At 41.0% G+C, this 18,881-nt stretch overlaps 1 protein-coding gene across 1 annotated transcript; it reads left to right on the top strand.

Annotated features, from left to right (window-relative positions):
• Positions 1 to 4,278: 4,278 nt before the first annotated feature.
• Positions 4,279 to 18,436, top strand: DHRS9 (dehydrogenase/reductase 9). Its single transcript, XM_060151453.1, has 5 exons — positions 4,279 to 4,417; positions 12,051 to 12,420; positions 13,625 to 13,883; positions 14,223 to 14,386; positions 17,440 to 18,436. The coding sequence occupies exons 2-5, from the start codon at positions 12,108 to 12,110 to the stop codon at positions 17,670 to 17,672; spliced, it is 969 nt and encodes a 322-aa protein (XP_060007436.1). The 5' UTR covers positions 4,279 to 4,417; positions 12,051 to 12,107; the 3' UTR covers positions 17,673 to 18,436.
• Positions 18,437 to 18,881: the final 445 nt, after the last annotated feature.

Raw genomic sequence — 18,881 nt, 5'->3', positions numbered from 1 at the left:
CTTTTGAGGGCCTGGGTTCAATCCCTGGTCAGGGAACTCCTGCAAGCCACGCAGCACAGCCAAAAAAAAAATCATATATATATATATATATATATATATATACACACATATATACACACACACACACACACACACACACACACATATATATATACACATATATATGTATCTTTTCTCTTTTCTCTTGTTTCATCCTCTCTTTGTTTCACCTACACCACCCATCTACAAGTGACCCATATTAACAACCCAGGGCATATCCCTCCATAGTTTCTCCCTGTTCACTTAAATATCTTTACACACGTGCACATAGAGATTCCCTGTCTACTTTACAAAAGTGAGGTCATGGAAAGCCTTCCAAGCCAAGTGGTAGAGCTGTAATTTGTTCTATTTAATGGCTTTAAAATAATATTCCACGTACACATCTACCATGATTTACTCAGCCATCCCACTTTTGGTGGCAATCACTTTGCTCTTTGGCAATCCTGGATCTTGTTGCCACCTCTGGTTCATATGTACATGTATACTGGCTTTGTTTTTTGTTTTTTGGGGTTTTTTTTGCAGTACGCGGCCCTCCCACTGTTGTGGCCTCTCCCGCTGCGGAGCACAGGCCCCGGACGCGCAGGCTCAGTGGCCATGGCCCACGGGCCCAGCCGCTCTGCGGCACATGGGATCCTCCCGGACCGGGGCACGAACCCGCGTCCCCCGCATCGGCAGGCAGATTCCCAATCACTGCGCCACCAGGGAAGCCCCTGGCTTTGTTTTTATAAAATGGATTCCCAGCAGTGGGATTGCTGGGTCAAAAAGTAATATGTATTTTTTATTTTAATAGATGTTTCCAGTTAGCTTTCAAAAAAGGCTGTAGCGGTTCACATATCCACCAGCCAAGGATGAGATCACCCTTTCTCTGACAATATAAAACAGTCTCAAGGAGCAAAAAATAGTCACAGATGAGAGTCACATGTTGGGAGCCAGCAAGGGGCAGGGGTCATTCAAGGAGAGGAAAAAGCTCTGTGGACTTCCTTCATCAACAATTAATGAGCCAATGGTGAGTGATTCCTCAATAGGAAAGGCCCTACTTATTTATCCTTGCATCTCATGAGCCTAACACAGAGTGGCATAGAACAAACAGCTCAGAAGACCTTAAAACAGGGTCTGAAGACAGTTATCTCTAACTACCAAATGTTGTTTTTAACTCCTCTCCATTTCCTGGATCCCAGTGAGTTCTTTCCTACTGGATGGCACTTGTATATCATCAAGCATCTGCTCATAATTTCCTTTGATTCTTTATCATCTCAGTTAAGATTCTGGGAAAAGGAAGTTGTCTTGGAAAGGAAGAAACCAGTAAACTTAGCAAGAGGATCATTCTTAAGCCAGGGGATAAAAAAATGTTTAATGCTCTACGTGTGTTGGTCACACCAGAAGGAGTAACCACCTCCCTCCCTCTGTGAGAGTCACATTTTTCCTACTAAACCTCCACCCTTGTTTCTCGCAAGTCTCCCTGTTGCTGAGAATCCCCAGTGTTTCTGATCTTTTCCCTCCATTCTCACCCATCTTCTCTTGCTCCATGTGCCTTGACGGGACAATGCTCACCAATATGATACTCCTCACCCCACCTTTCAAACCAAGACCTCTTGTTTGAGTAAGTTAAAATGACGTGTGTTCTGCAAATAAGAAGAATCTTTCTTCAAATAATCTACCAAATGTTCCCATGACTCAGTCCCTTATTATTATACCTAAATATCTTACAGTGTAGGGGAACAAAAGATTAGCCCAGCTTCATCTTACAGCTGGGACAGTCAGGAAATGCCAAATGAATAACAAAGCTCCTGGTTTTGACCAAGGCTGGCTATGCATTTATGAACAGCATTTGCAATTCAGCTCCTCGCATGTCAGAGGCATTGTTGGTGTAGTCGGGGGAACCTTTATAGTGGAAATAAGAGAGCTGCCTGTTGACAAAGGAAGGAGGTAGAAATGACAGCCTGTACTGTTTTTACCAGGAAGCCATAAATCCAATTCATTATTTGTTATTCAGAGAAACGCACTCCACTGAGAGCGACCTTGGAGAGAGGACTATATTATTATGCCAGGAAGGAGGAAGTCAACACGCAAACTCCATAAACAGTCTTTTCTCTCTGGCAACCCTTACAAGAGTGACACCAGCCATACTCCAGGAATTGGATCCCCTACAGCCTGCAGTGCTGGGGTATGTGCTTTTTTCCATTTGACTCCCATTTTAAGAATACCTGTGGCTTGGACCACCCCAGCAGAGTGCCGTGACAAGGAAGTTGATGTATGTCCTCCGAGACAGTGTTGGATCCGGATATTCTCCTTGTGTTTTGGTGTCTGGAAAAGAGTGGAGAAGGCATCTTTGGGCAGAAATCAGAGGGAAATATGGGGGACATACACACTTACAAGAAAAAGGAGAGTCATGTTTAGTGTTTTTTCTATGGCAGTATCTAGACTTACCCCTGTATAATTACAGCCCAAGTATCAACATCGAAATTTACATTTGAATGAAATTCACAATACAATCTCTGTTTTAAAAAGGAACTAGGAAGAAAATGGAATTGCAATTTCATTCTTGATTTTTTACATCACCTTGGATGACCAGGAGTCTAATGTAGGGAGAGTTCTGAACAAAAAAACACTTTCATATGTTGCCTTATTAAGGAATGGAAATGAAAGAAAGCTTAGCACTTAAGAAGTGAATTTGAATGCAGATATGTTAACAGTCCAGATAAGGCGCTGCTGACAAATGATTTCATTAACTGAACACCTAGATGGGATCATTTGGCAAAGGAAGCAAGTGTTCCAACCCTGGTGCTAGGGCTACTGAAGCTGAACTCCTAAATTGGGTCCACTGGAATTGAGGGATCCAGACACACGGCAAGAATTCTGGTTCTCAACATGCAGATCAGTCAAAACATCTGATTTTTTTTTTTAAAGTCTACTTGGGAAAATTTTAAAACAGGGCACCAAACATGATTGCTGAGTCAGCAAAACCTACTGATGTTACAGCCTTTTCTTGGCCCTTTTCCCATCTCTACCCCACGACCACTCAGGTGTCTGTGGCTCTCTCCACCTCTCAGTGACAGTAACTTGCTTGCAGGAAAGGTCAGACAGTAATCATTTATACCTGTCTTCATGAGGATGTAAGTCAATGTATTATCTCTCAAAGAAGATTTCTATTTAAGCCTTACTCTGACATGTGAAATGTCAAAGGGGAAAAACTATATTTGGACATTTTGGACACACTAAATCTTTACCTGAGTAAATTTCAGTTTTGGTGTTTTGTTCTTTTGGAGAAAAAAGATCCCTGTGTAATTTAAAGAGTGATAGCAGTTGTCTAGACTCTACCTAGACAGATATGTTCATTCATCCACTCATCTCAGCTCAACCATAAGAAACTGCGTTTTTCAAAGAAGGGACACAGAAGCCTGGGAAATCTGAGACGTATAGCAACAAATCAGTATATAAAGAGACTGAAACTAAACAATCAGTGGCGTTTGTACCAGCTTGAGTGCCTAGGGTAAAGGTGACAGGCTTGGGGATGGGTGGGGATGGTGTATATATTAGCACCTGCAGCCTTGGTACTTTCCGTTGCATCCCAGGATATGCCAGGTCAATTGTGATGACCCTAAAACAGACCAACTCTGGGCAGGGAGGGGGCGTCCTTTCCTCTTCCCAGTGGTCTCAGTTCTAGAGACCACTTCAGTAATATCTCCTTGTCATACCTTAAAACACAAATTAAGACTTATAAATAAGTCCACTCTCTCATTTCCTTAAAATGTTTTGATCTCCTTGCTCTCCAATGTATAACAACAACAACAACAACAAAAGTGGTAAAAACGAATCATCAGAGACTGGTTTCCCCTACCTACACTCTTAGGAGGGAAGGAGTACTAAATCAGCAAAGGCGTGTTAACAGGGAGGAAAAAAATAACTAGAGATCATGAACAATAATCATAATTCAAAAATTAAATAATTAAAACAAGGCACTGGGCAAAAGAATGTCTCCATGTTAATTATTTCAGTACTCACAGTGAAAGTGGTGTTATTGATCATTTGTAATTCCCTTCTAAAAGTAATTACCTTTCATTTACTAAAGATACTGCTGATTCCTTTGGAAACACGTGACCCACAACTTTTTGGCTTCCTTCAACCGCAGAAGAGAGATTTAGTCATCATCCCGAGTCACAGCGAGGGTGACTCACAGAGCGAGGAGGGAACCTGAGGACTCCTCACACATTTAAGCACTTTGAGTCTGACAGGAGGCCAGGCACCTCCACACTAAGAGGATCTTCGACGCCAGGGTGGCACAACCCTTCTTTCCCCAGCACAGCGGGCAGATCGGGCAGATTACAAGCAGCCCAGCCAGTCCACACCAGCTTCTGTGTCCCCATTCATCTTAAATAAGGTAACTGTCATTTATTCCTTCATTTCTCATGTCAGTCTTCAAACTGTTTTGTCTTACAAAATGAATCAAGTTGTCTTTCATGCTGCAGTCAATGGTTGCTATAAAAAAAAAAAAAAGTGATATGTTAGGAGGCTGTAACGGGCCCTAGGTCCATCTCACCACAGAAATGATCTCAGTATCCCTCGAGACCTGGCCTTGAACTTCCCCAGGTTTCTCTCTGAATGTTCTTTAGCACCCTAGAGTTACAATTACATTTACAACTAGTTCATCTCTCTGTGCTTATTTGACACCATCTGTGAATCTTATAATTAATTGCAAACTGGAGTGGGAAGAGGCTCCAAAAAGAGTGGGAATCTTAGCTGAGTTTCTGATTGGAACAACAGATCTGCTACCAACTGCAGGTCAGGTCTGTTTGTCTACCTGCTTTACCAATATTTTCAGATGTCAATTTAGGCAAATATTATATACACACACGCTAGCTGAGTGAGACAGATGTTGTCTTGTCCAGAAGGAAGCAGGGAAATTCCTCAACCCACATTTGATCGCTGGACGCTGGGATGACAATAATAAACCTACGTCGTATATTTACTCTCCATTTTATGATTCAGGTTGGGATTTTACCTGAAACTCCCAACATACAATGAGAAAGGGAGAAAGTCAGTTTAGTGGCTTCAAGGACAGCCCTTGTTAAAGGCTTTATGATGCAAACGGTAGTGTGGTGTCTCTCTCTCAGCGGGTTGATTTTTAGCAGCTGGGGAAAAAGTTTAAAGAAAACACACTTTTAAATTAAAATTCAATTTAGGGTTGTACAAATAGTTCTGAAATGTCCTGCTACACTATTAGCTCCAGGGTAAGGATTATGTTTTATTTAGCTTAGTAAGTGCTCTAAAAAAAATCCTTGGCTAGATACTGCATAAAATGAAAATTAAATGTTGTATCATCTTTGTTGTACTTTAGACATTCGAAAAGTGTGTCCAATTTTTAGGACAAAGCTCAATATTTAAATGCAAGGAAAAAATTATTATCTCATACATATCAAATGGAGAAAATGGGAATTCCTTCTAAAACCCTTATAAGGCATGTCACTTTCTCAAGGTACTGTCTTAAAAAACAAACTCTGCTTCTGCTCAAAGATAACTGAGACTAAAAGAAATATACTGAAGATCTGAACATGCTTTCTGCATCTCTACATAACATTCTCTCTGTATTCTAAGCTTTCCTTGAAGCTTTGTAACTAAGCTACAATAAAATACAATATACAATGTCTTCCAATTAGCAACTTTTATTCAGCAACATAAATAAGGTAACCATGGCTTTAACAACAATTCTTAACCTGCCAGTACTGTCAGGAAGCATATGGGCAAAATAATACACCTAGGAGGGACTGGAAATATTAATTAATTAATTTATTATTATGGATGTTTTTATCAATTATAATTTAAAAGTTTTGAGAGAAAGCAAAAGAAAGAGATACTTTTTTCCTTAGAACTAAAGAATGCAAAACGTAAATTCGTCAGGTCTTCCCTACAAAAGAGTGGGCTGGCACACCTCTGCCAGGAGACTGAGTGAGTCTGCAAAGAGGAACACCCCTCTCCATACCTCAATGTCCCGCTCCACAGGGCACACTGGGTACCGAGGGCTGCCTCCCTCCTGCAGGAAGCAGGATGCAAGAGGAACATAACTGGTAGAGGAGCTTCTTCATCCCACTGAGTGAGGGAACTTACAAGGATAAATACCATCTCAGCCGTATTATCAGGGACATCATAATCATTATCATTTTAATCAGACCCTCAACGGACCGTTTGTTGCCTTATGTAAGGCTATTTCAGGGAAGGTCCCTCAGCTTCATTTTTAAAAATGTTTTTAGATTTCTGGGTGCCCAACTTGAACATTTGTTTCACAGGAACATCATTCATTAGTCATACGAATTAGTTTGTGTCATTAGGCGCAAGTGTCATTTTTCTTAAAGAAAAGTGCCACAGAAATCTCAGAAAGGGCAGTTAGGTTAAATAGTGACAGAATTCCTTGACTCAATGAAAAGGTAAACATAAAAAGGAATTTGGTGTCAATTAACCAGGTTTACAATATTTAAACGTACAAAGGACATACACGTCCGGTCAGACTGCTGTCAACACTAAGAAAGATTGTGCAAGAGAACCTCAGAAAGAAAATATTTTAGAAAACAATTGCTAAATGTTCTCTATTTGATGTATTTTGATAAAAAACTTAGTTGTGGATTCAACTCAGACCATGATTACAACAAATTGAAAAAAAATAAAGATTCTACAAATCCCTTAACAATCAGTGTGATTGACTAGTCTCAGTATTGCTTTCTAAAACAAAGCCTTTTGTGAAGTTCTGTGGACATAAAACCAAGCTGTATGGAAAGAATTCTACATTTGTTATAAAAAGTATACCTTGCAATGACATTGAAACGTTAAGACATTATTTTCCGTTTTGTTTCTTTTAGACTGTGTCATTTATTTTTAAAGAGCACAGGAAGATGACTAAGAGAAGTGATATCAAAGGATCTTATTTTAGATATTTTACTAGGAAAAGAAACCCAGAGAGAGAAAATTAAAAGAAGCAGAAGTGGGCAAGGTCAGCAATCGAGTTGCAATATTTTCCTATAGCAGCAGCCAAGCAGTTACTCTTCAGCCCTTCACGTGCAGATGAAAGAGAAAATTAGTTCTCCTTTCTTGGTTCCTTTTGAGGCTTTGTGGCATGGTGGAGAATTCTGATCATGTATTTTCATTTTTCCTATTGACTGATAATGTGTTCATCTCTTTCTATTTCTACTTTTCTTTTTACACAGTTTAGGAATTGAGATCAAAATTTTAGATCTAGCCGCTCCTGGCAAACGACCTTATGTATGACATCTACCCTACTTAGCTCACAGAAGTATTCTGACAATTTAATGAGATAAAATTTTATTTGAACACTTTTCAAAAATGTTTAAAGTTATCTAAATTGGAAGTGTGACTAGATGACGATAATAATGATGTTGATGATGCCCTGATGATCTAGAGGGCTCAAAGATGAATCCAATTATCACTAGAACCCTGGTGTTCAAGTGGAAACTTCCTTCTCTCCCTCTCCTCCTTCTTTCCTTCCACATTTATTTACATAATACCAACTATCCCACAATGCACAGGTGGTGTAGAGAAGTGTACACATAGCCCAGAGTGGCATGGGAATCCAGGTAGCAGTGGAGCAGAGGATTAAAGCATGGATGCTGGGATCGAGTGGCCTGCCTAGCAGTCCCCAGAGCAGCACAATTCTATCTTGAGCCAATTAACATGCATTTCTGAATTTGTTTCCTCATCTATAAAATACAGATCATTTTACTGTAAGGTTTGAATGAGAAAGATATTTCTAGATCCTAGCAGAGCACCTAGAATGTGGTAATACTCAATAAATCATAGAGTTATTATCATTTCTACCTGACTTGGTCAACTGGGAATCCCAAGGACCATGGCTTTCTAGGAGCATCCTCTGAATTCTGTAGTCAGCAGGCCACCCATCTGAAAGGTGCCCAGAGGAGTCCAGAGAGGTCTAAACTCAAAGGGCTCAGCCACAATTTAGGCCTCATAAAAGCTGTGAGTGCTCATTTGGTAATTTCTAAATTCACAAATTGTATCACACACAAATTTGGCTTTGTTCACTGCCTCCTATCCTCCTGATGACAAAAAGGCAATTATTTTTTTATAAACATAGAAATCGATGCTTACAGCAGCAGGGTATGAATAATATTTATAAATAACAAAACTTTTCTGGTAAGACCATAAAAAAATATGAACTCTTATCAATGTGGCACTACTGAGGAACCAACAACTGAGTTTCCAGAAAAGTAGTTCTGAGGCTGTACAGTTCTGGGCCCCCAAGACAAGGCAGTGCTAGACCAGTGGTTCTCAAATGGGAGTGCTTTTATCCCCAGGGGCCATCTGGCAATGTCTGGAGACACTTTTGGTTTTTTGGTTGTCACAACTGGGGAGGGGGTCTACTGGCATCTAGACGATAGAGGCCAGGGGTGCTGCTAAACACCCTGTAATACACAGGACAAACCCCATAACAAAGAATTATCTGACCCAAAATTGCAGAAGTACTGAGGTTGAGAACCCAATCCAAAATATGGGCAATGCATAGAGCAGCCCCCTCACAAAGTGAAAGTGGTTGATCCTGCCATACGACAAGGTTCTTCCTGTGTAGCACGCCTAGTCACTTTATTTCACCAAGTACTCTTCAAGGTAGAAATTATCTCCATATTACAGATAGAAAAATGGAGGTGAAGACAATAAAAGTAATTTACCCAAAGGCCTTCTGATGGTAGAGGAACTGAGACTGAAACTTTACCGGCCTGATTCCAAGGCCTGGGCTCCTAAGCCCTGCTCTGATTGTTGTGTGTGTGTGTGTGTGTGTGTGTGTGTGTGTGTGTGTGTGTGTGTGTGTGTGTGTGTGTGTGTGTGTGTGTGTGAGACCTTGGTCCTTGCTTTTCCAAATTTTATCTTGGCTTAAGAAAAATTTCCATGACCAGTTCAGAGGACTTATATTCAGAATTGCACCCATCCTTTTGCACTGCACTGTAGGGGCTGCAGATCTGCTTTCTCTTACTTGGTTCTTGTCCTTGACGAGTCAAGGGGCTCACAGCCCCTGAGTGCTAGAAGGACTATCGCAGACCTAGGTACTTCTTGCCCCTACCAAGCAGTTTGTGTGAGATAAATTGGAAAACACAACGGATAAGCAAACAACCCAAGCAACTAAAGTCAGTGTCCTGAGTCACTGAATTGCTGTCACCAGAGAACTATGTGGAGGTGACTACACCTGGCAGACTAAGGTTGAAGCAGACCTATTAGTTGCTGTTACTCATTTACTTCTCGGTGGTCAATGAACCAATCAGCCATCAATCAGCTTCTGTGTACAGGTCATGTTCCCAATGACTCTGACCGACCCAGGGTTGTTACTCAGAGGTGGCATCTTGGCTAAAATACTATTAGAGGACAAAGGTATGTGTTGGTTTGTGGCTGACTTTGTCCAATGATCTAGAGGAATGTGAACCTTAGGAACTGAAGAAGACCAGTATTTTGGGATGATAATCTTTGGGGAAAGGACAGGCTTTGCAAAACTCTAGGTCAAGGTCTGCTGTCCTCAAATTCGGGCTGCAGGCTGGGACACCAGCATCTGAAATGACCCTCAGCCCAGAGGGGTAACTAGTGAGGACAACACATTTGAACGTGAGCCCATCCCTAACAACTAAAACCTACTCTCTGTTTGCTTGTTATCAAGGAAAAATTGGTTTGGCTAGGGAAGGAGGAGGTTGAATGGGGTGTAGAGAAGATGAGGAGAGAAGAGGGAGTCTGACTGCTTTGGTTTGAGTTTTTGTTTTTCTCCAGTGGTTATGAAGGTGAACTTGCCGAAGAGTAGAAGGCAGAAAGCTCAGTGTCCACGGTCACTAGGTTCTGAAGTCCTGGGTATGAAATAGTTCTTACCTATTCTGTGCATGGAACTCAAAGCAGTCGAACACTTTTCTCAGAAAAAAAAAAAAAAAAGTTTTCTTTTCCTTTGCCAAATTTTTAACTTTTTTGTTTTGAATTAATTTCAAACTTATGGAAAAGTTGAAAGAATAGTACAACCCAGAATCCCCAGATATTGACATTGTACCACATTTACACTCTTATTCTCTCCTTAGAGAACAAATGTGTTCTTAATATATTTGTTTATATACATATTCTTACTATTTCCTAAACTGTTTGAGAGTAAGTTGAAGACATGGTGCTACTTAATCTTTTAATACTTCTGTGTGTATTTCCTAAAAAGCAGGACATTTTCTACATAATCATAGTAAATTATAAAAATTGAGAAATTGATATTCATGCAGTATTATTTATCAGAGCTTACTCAAATTTCACTTGTCAACCTAAAAATGTTCCTTTTGACAAAAGACAAAAATGATTTTCTGGTGCACGATCACAAGTTGCATGGGGTTGTCACTCCTATTTAGTCTCCATTAATCAGGAACAGTCTTCAGTCCTTCTTTTCCTTCATTCATGCCTTTGACATTTTTGAAGAGTACAGGCCATACATTGTGTGGAATTGAAAGATGTGCCTTATGCATGATTAGCTTTCAGTTATGCACAGAAGTGCTGCTGTGTCCTTTTCAGTGGCTATACCAGGAGGGACATGATGTTGGTTTGTCCCATAACTAGTAGTGTTCATTTTTATCACTTGGTTAAAGTGGTATCTGTCAGGTTTCTCCACTGTGAAATTACTATTGCTCTCTTTTTAATTAGTACAAATCTTACGCAGAGATTCTTTGAGATTCGATGGTTATTGTTTCTCGTCGGAATTTCACCCACTAGTTTAAAATTGCCTGGAACAATTGTCACTATGTCAGTTGCCAAATGATGATTTGCTAATTCCATCATTCGCTTTATACTTATTAACTGGCATATTAATTCTCCTATAAAATGAGGCAGGTAATGTGCCCTCTCTAACTGAGAAAGCTGTTAAGAGGATCAAATGAGACCTATACGTAAATACAGTGCAGAATGCTTCACAAATGTAAGCCATTGTTTTACTATTGCTCACCTTATGCCTGCCATCGGCCAAACACAATGACACAGAAAATTTCCACTCTCTGCTCTAGGGCACGTTAAACCCCATGAGTATTTGCATTTTTCACAAAATTCCCTTGGGAGTTTGGATTGCAATAAAGGCTACAGAATCTATTCAGGGAATATAGTCAACATTTCATTATTTGACAATTATTTATCAAGACCAGGACTTGAACAAAACACTATACTAATTGAACGTATAAACATGAAATTTCCTCAAAATGTCTAAATATGAAATTTTGCAAGAGTTGGTTACACCACCCCACCCCTCAAAATTATATATTTTTAATGTATTTATATATTTGAGAAGGGGAAATCCTGCTACATGGACATGATTTGCAACAAATGAATAACTCCTACAGAGGGAAGATTTGGAGAAACTATACCAAATTTTTACGCCACGATAGTCTAAAAACCTGACTGCTTTAGAAATAGTCACAGCTATATCACAAGAATCAACTAGTTAGCACAAACCTACCATTTACCTCTGACTTACGTTTATCAGTTAGTAATTCTTTTACTCTTTTTTTCTTTCTTTAGCTATAGATCTTTTGGCAGGAAAAAAAGATGAAAGCAGAGCCCAAATTTTCCATGATAAGTGAAGATACATTACACTATTTTTTATCTGAAACAATATGTTCCTTGCAAAGCAATAGAAATAAAATTGTGTGTATGTATGCACATGAGTGTGTGTGTGTACCATTCTATCTCTTTGTATGTTTGTATTCCTTATTAAGGAAAGAAATATTTGCATATACATGCAGGAAATAAATGTCTCATCAACCCAATGACCTGTGTCAACTTTGCCATTACTTTTTCTACTACTTGGTTAGTTTTTGCATTACTTTAGAGGAGTGTTTTAGCACTTAAATGGCCATCTTCCCAACCAAATAAGAGTTATTGTATTTTTAACTATCTATTTATCCACTCAAATGCATTAAGATATCTTAAGTTCATCACTCCTGGGTTATAATGCCTTAATGGTTCTAATTTGAGTTTTCTTTCTAATTTTGAACACTCAGGACGCCATCTTCTTTTACTGTTCAAGAAAGAAGTGTCTCTGTCATACACAGGGGGAAATGCTCTTTTGGCTGTTAGCCCTCCTGATCCTTTGTGGTTTTCTATGGCATTATAAAGGACAGCTAAAGATCACAGACATCACTGATAAGTACATTTTCATCACCGGGTGTGACACTGGCTTTGGAAACTTGGCAGCCAGAACTTTTGATAAAAAAGGATTTCATGTAATTGCTGCCTGTCTGACTGAATCAGGATCAACAGCTTTAAAGGAAGAAACCTCAGAAAGGCTCCAAACGGTGCTTCTGGATGTAACTGACCCAGAAAGTGTCAAGAGGACTGCCCAGTGGGTGAAAAACCAAGCAGGGGAGAAAGGTGAGTGATGTGGGGATGGGAAGAATGAAAGGGGTGTTGAGAAGTTACCAAAGCTAAATAAAATGTGTTCTGATTTTAAATAGTTCCTCCAAAAAAAATGTTTCCTAAATACCAGCTGTGTACTGGAGAAGACTGGAGAAATTTTAGAATAACCCCCTGAGTAGTTCTAAGTTGCAAGCTCTCTACGTGCATGAGAGACACAGCCCACGTTATCCTAAGTCTCAGTGGGTGAATTTAGAACTGAGATAGAGGTATTAACTTTTCCTGGTCTTTTCCTGTGAACTGTTACTCTAGCCCCCTGCACAGCAAAGAACTTGGGGCTAAAAGCCACAGGAGATCATGGGGGCAATCTCCAAATTGTCAGCTGGATTGGGACCCACTTCTCACTACAAAATGGTTCCAGAGCTCACACATTTTCACTGGGAAAGGAAGAAAATGGTCTGAGGATCTGAGCAAAGGTGTCTTAGATAGTCGTGATAGAGTAGTGAGTCACTGGACCTCATTCTGCCTTAGATTCTGCAAAGATGGCAGCATTTTGAACTAGAATACTTTTATTGGCTTGGATCAAGTTTGAAATATTCTCATGAATGAAGATATGAGTCCACAAAGGAAAAAACAAATGTATGTGATTTTTCTCTATCACATCTTCATCATATAGTTGAGACTCTGAAACTTTCAAAAACAATGGTTTGATGAGGCTCCAGTTATTTTTTAATGCTTGAATTCCAAACACCTTTAACAATATTAAATGCTCCCCACCATAAAATAAGCCAAGTGAATGACTGGATTTTTACCAAAAATAACTGGGAAATAGATCAATGTTGTTCTTTGTCTATAAAGAACTGTTTATAAATATTCTCTGGCTTTGCCATCTAGCACGGTAGGAAAAATCGACCAATTTACTCACATCTGAGATTAAAAAGCAAAAAGTCTCACTCAGGCAGTATCAGTATTTGACATTCAGAAGCAGAAACAGAAGAATTGTGAGATTGGCTTCCAGTCACAGAACTTCAGCCATTTCAGTTTAGCCTCCCACCCTCTGTGCTCTCACTTCCCAAGACAGTAAAGCATTTCAAAGCAGGAAGGAGTATGACTAGGAGCAGGAAATGGCACCATCAGGTAAAGCAAGGGGCTGTATTTCCATCAAGGATGCCCATATAATGCCACCTTCTACCACTCCTCCTTCCCTTCCTCTCTGTTCTAGGTCTCTGGGGTCTGATCAACAATGCTGGTGTTCTCGGCGTGATGGCGCCCACCGACTGGCTGACAGTGGAGTACTACAGAGAACCTATTGAAGTGAACCTGTTTGGACTCATCAGTGTCACGTTAAATATGCTCCCCTTGGTCAAGAAAGCTCGAGGGAGGGTTATCAACGTCTCCAGCATTGGGGGTCGGCTTGCATTCAGCGGAGGGGGTTACGCTCCATCGAAGTATGCAGTAGAAGCCTTCAATGACAGCTTAAGGTAAAGCAAAGATGGGCATATTAGAAAATAATAGGTGCTAACATTCACTGAACATTTATTTACGTACCAGACACTATATGCTTGTCAACTTAATGAGACACTATCTTTTGGGGAAACACTGCACTGGGGATGGGTCTACCCAGATCCCTTCCCTGTTCTGCCACTAAACCAGCCCTCACGTCACCACCCTGAACTTCAGTTTCCTCATCTGCAAACTGAGAGGGTAGAACAAGATGCTCTTTCCCATGCACCCCATTCCATGATTCCATGAAAAGATTCATAAGCAAACATTCTCCAAGTAAGCCTGGATTAAACATCTTCTATGGGCTCTTTTCACAGGCGGGACATGAAAGCTTTTGATGTGCACGTCGCATGCATTGAACCAGGATTGTTCAAAACAGAACTGTCAGATCCAGTAAAGATCACCGAAAGAAAACTCACCATTTGGAAGCATCTGCCTCCAGACATCAAACAACAATACGGAGAAGGCTACATCGAAAAAAGTGAGTTTCTGGGTGGACCCAGGGTTCTCTGGTATTCATTGTCCTAGACAGCTTGAAGGAGACTCAAACATAATTGAAAAAATAAGGTTCTCATGGTAATACACCAATAGAGATCTCAAATATGGATCAGGGATCCTTATTAATTCCAGTGTCTTCTCTTGCTCCTCCAAGTGTTTATAAACACTTACTGAGCATTTACTAAGTGCCAAGTTCTATACTAAGTGCCTTATAAATTATATCATTTATTCCTCAAAAGAACTATAGTAGTGAGCAGAGGCTTGGAAAGGGGAAATGTCCTACACAAGCTTATACAACTCCCCCAGGCCGTGCCTGAACTGGAGCCCACGGTCATCACCTCTACCCAAACCTCCTCTTTTTGGTAATCACCGACCACTCATTCAACATTGTTCAAGGATTTATGGAGGTTACAAAATATAAAGACTCAGACTTTGACCCTTAACTAGCTTACAAGCTAGTTGACAACAAAATGTAAGCAGATGAGACTGTACAACATGCAAGAAACTTGATCCTTTACTTCTGAGACACAACCTAACAGCCCAGAAGGGGTGCTAGATAGTATGCTGTCTAATTACCAAGAAATTCAGCACAGGATAAAAAGTACTGCTGGTTAAGAAGCCTTTATATGAAAGGTCAGGTTTGAATAAGCCTAAACAGGAAGAAATTATTTGGGTGGAAGTCTTCTGGAGCAGGAATGCATGGGAGATGGAGATGGAAGGAAAAGTAACATAAGTCAGACTGAGTCAGGGATAGAGGAATAATCATAAAGATTGGATAACAATGACTAACACATAGTGAACATTTACTATGTACTTGTCACCATTTTAAGTGCTTTACACAAACTCTTTCGTTTAAAATGCCCAAACAAACCCTCTGAATTTTATAGAAACAGAGACACAGGGATTTAACTTGCCCAAAGTGGCACAGCTAGTAAGTGGAAGAGCTAGATCTAAACCCAGACAGCCTGACTTCGCCATCTATTCTCGGGCCGTGCACTGCAACAGCGAAGAGGCATTGAGGAACTGCTGGAACTTCCTGTATGAGGGACCCACCTCCACGTCAAACGTCATGGCCCTGTTAGTTTATTTGCCATTCCTCGAACACTTACTAAGCTCCTGCTTTGAGCCAAACAGGGCCCCACCTAATTTTGTGTCACTCTAACCCCAGCTGTGACCTTACCTCTTCATCAGCAGGCTTGGTAAGACAGCCAACTGTGGCAAGGTTCAAGGTCAGGAGTTTTCAAGGTGGAGCCAAGAGCCTAGTCAGATCCACCTGGGGAAGTTTGTAGACTGAGTTCCCCAGCCACCTCACCACACACACACACACACACACACACACACACACACACACACACACACACACACACACACACACACACACACACACACACACACACACACACACGTCAACTAGAACATCTGGTTTGACAAACCTCCCAGTGCTGATATGTCAGTATGTGTAGGGTTACAACCACTGCCATTAAACTCTGTTTCTCACTCACGTACCGCCTCTGAAGGTTCTAAGTAAGTAAGTTCGGAAACAAAATCCCTCATTGAAAAGAGCTTTCCCTGTTTGATGTTGACGTTGATACTTTCTAAGTGCCTGTGAATATATCATCAACTTCCATCTCAAAATTATTTTTGACTTGGCCCCGGGTCAGGTGTCCTTTCTCAGAATTCCCAAAGGCTTAGAGCCCTATTTTGTCCTGGGTGCTCATTAGAGTTTTCTGAGCCAGGACCTCAAGATCAGCCAGACTCAGTTCCAAAGTAGACCACAAATTTAAGCTCACCTTGCTTCATTGCGCAAGGTGGAGTAGTAGGAGTTTAAAATTGACTAAGACTTACGAGCTAGCCTCAATTAGACTCTTTGAACAACTTTTGGCTACTGGCCCTGAAGTAGAAAGAAAGATTTAACACAATAGATTTTCCCTTGAGAAGACACAATGCAAGGTATGTTTTAAGAGCTTAGGAGGAATTCTCCAAGCCATCACCACTCCCTTGATAAAATACCTGCCTCTTTAAAGGTATCTTAGCTCGGGACTTCCCTGGTGGCGCAGTGGTTAAGAATCTGCCTGCCAGTGCAGGGGACATGGGTTTGAGCCCTGGTCTGGGAAGATCCCACATGCCGTGGAGCAATTAAGCCCGTGTGCCATAACTACCGAGGCTGCGCTCTAGAGCCGCAAGCCACAACTACTGAGTCCGCGTGCTGCTCTAGCTCACGCCCCTAGAACCTATGCTCCACAATAAGAGAAGCCACCGCAATGAGAGCACGTGCACCACAACAAAGAGTAGCCCCCGCTTGCCGCAAATAGAGAAAGCCCGTGCACAGCAACGAAGACCCAATGTAGCCAAAAATAAATAAATAAATAAATTTATTTATTTTTTTAAAAAAGTATCTTAGCTCGTTACTCAAACACTTCATTTACCTGAGAAGCAGGATACCTTTAGCTTCCTGAGTCAGGACTTTGGGAGATAATTCTCTCTTTATTCACTGACTTATAGAGGCACACGTTATATGAGTGTATGCACACACAGGCGCAAGCACTTGTGAACACTCACATTTCCTATAAACTTAGTACTCCTGTAAAACAAATACGGAATCAAACTACTAACTTCCTGGGTTCAGGAGCCTCCGAGACTTTGTGAAGTATCTTTCCTACATTGGTTTAAAGTAGCACTTCTCAAAGTTTGGTCCGTGGACCAGCGTCATCAGCATCAGCTGGAAACTTGATAGAAGTGCAAATTCTTGGGCTCCACTTCACACTCACTGAGTCAGAAACTAGAGGTGGGACCTGGCTTTTAACAAGCCCTCTAGGAGATTCTGCTTCTCACTCAAGTTTGAGAGCCAGTGGTCTAAAGAAATCACTGTTGCATCCTTTTCTGAGGAATAGATAGAAACCCATCACAAGGGGACCCAGTTATAATGGCAAATGCAAAATAAATTCCCTCACTGCATCCTCTCCTTTGCAACCTAGGCTCACACTCCCCTATTCCTCTTCTTCCACAGAGCAAATGTACTTTTGTCTCTTTTTACAGGTCTAGACAAACTGAAAGGCTCTACATCCCTTGTGAACATGGACCTCTCCCTGGTGGTGGAATGCATGGACCACGCTCTCACAAGTCTCTTCCCTAAAACCCATTATGCTGCTGGAAAAGATGCCAAAACTTTCTGGATTCCTCTGTCTCACATGCCAGCAGTTTTGCAAGACTTTTTATTGTTGAAACAGAAAGTAAAGCTGGCTAATCCCAAGGCAGTGGGACTCAGCTGACCACAAACGCCTGCCCCAGGCTATGAGATTGGCTGATTCCAAGGACACATCTCCTTCTCCATCTCATTCTTTACCTAATCCAACCTGGACTCATTTAGATGATGCTTCTGTTGGTAAAAGAAGAGATCCACCATCACTGATGATGTCCCAGGGTCCCTTTTCAAACTTTATTTGAAAAGATGGGCAGGTATGACACCTGCCCGACATTTAGGCTTTGCCTGCTTGGTATGATGTAAGGAAAATGGGAAGGCTTTCCCATCCAAAATGATCTCCACGCCTTGCCTGCCCCATGCTTCTAGTCCACAGCACTTAAAAGTAATTCCTGAATGTTAAATATTTGTCCCTTATCAAAACATTGAGAGATAAGTAGAATACTTTCATAAGTGGATTAGGTGTGTTACCTTGTTGAGAGTAAGGTTAGGAATAAGGATTAGAACTCAGTTCTGTGAGCCTTGATGGAGGCAAGAAAAGGAAGGGTAATGAAGCATTATGGAACTGGTATAAGCTAAGGGGCAGCAGAAAAGTACTAGGTAAGACTACAAGTAGGAGGGAAGGAAAAGGAGAAAAGGAATAGGAGGACTGAAAACAAGAAACAAGTGTAAAAGTAGAGGTAGGGAGATTCCAAGACAAGCCTGCCTATCCTAGAGGGAACTACAGAGGACGGACAGCTTCTTCAAGGCCACTGTGAACGTTGATGCCCATACAGCTCTCTGTGGAAAGATGGTAACAACAGAGGAACCAGTCATTCCAAAAGAATAAAAATGTAGAGCATGTGTGTCTATTCTGGTTTATTGTAAATATAACAAGACATAGACTATCTGATACAATTACACCTGAGATGGTTGGAAATCCAATATTTGAAGGGGTCTCTGAAGCCCCATGAAAATACAGAGCTAAATTCAAAGACTCTCTTTCACCTACTGTAACGTGAGAGCAGGTCTGCTCCTGGCTCATATCATGGTTCTAAATTGGGTTGGCTCTGGTCCCGCCCCCCCATCCAAAAGAAACAGCTACCTAAACGGATGCTTGCCCAAACCCCAGCGCCCAGCCCAGTATCACTCACAGAGTTTGGCTGAATATCTACATGAAAAGCCCAAATTGTCAAAATTTAACATTTGTTGCAGATTAATGTAGGATGAAACAGCGCGAGAAATTATCTAGTGTGCATATTTGTGTGTACGCGCACACACACACTGAACTTACAGTGAA

The sequence above is a fragment of the Lagenorhynchus albirostris genome, chromosome 6, assembly GCF_949774975.1.
Source record: "Lagenorhynchus albirostris chromosome 6, mLagAlb1.1, whole genome shotgun sequence".
Taxonomy (NCBI): Eukaryota; Metazoa; Chordata; class Mammalia; order Artiodactyla; family Delphinidae; genus Lagenorhynchus; species Lagenorhynchus albirostris.
Note: the sequence above shows the minus strand (reverse complement) of the source record. Positions and strands in the feature narration are given on the sequence as shown.

Excerpts from the sequence above, each read along its gene's own strand:
- DHRS9 (XM_060151453.1), top strand. The coding sequence starts at position 12,108 with ATGCTCTTTTGGCTGTTAGCCCTCCTGATCCTTTGTGGTTTTCTATGG. Across the intron at positions 12,421-13,624 it reads AAACCAAGCAGGGGAGAAAG|GTCTCTGGGGTCTGATCAAC; the intron begins GTGAGTGATGTG and ends TCTCTGTTCTAG. Across the intron at positions 14,387-17,439 it reads AGAAGGCTACATCGAAAAAA|GTCTAGACAAACTGAAAGGC; the intron begins GTGAGTTTCTGG and ends CTCTTTTTACAG.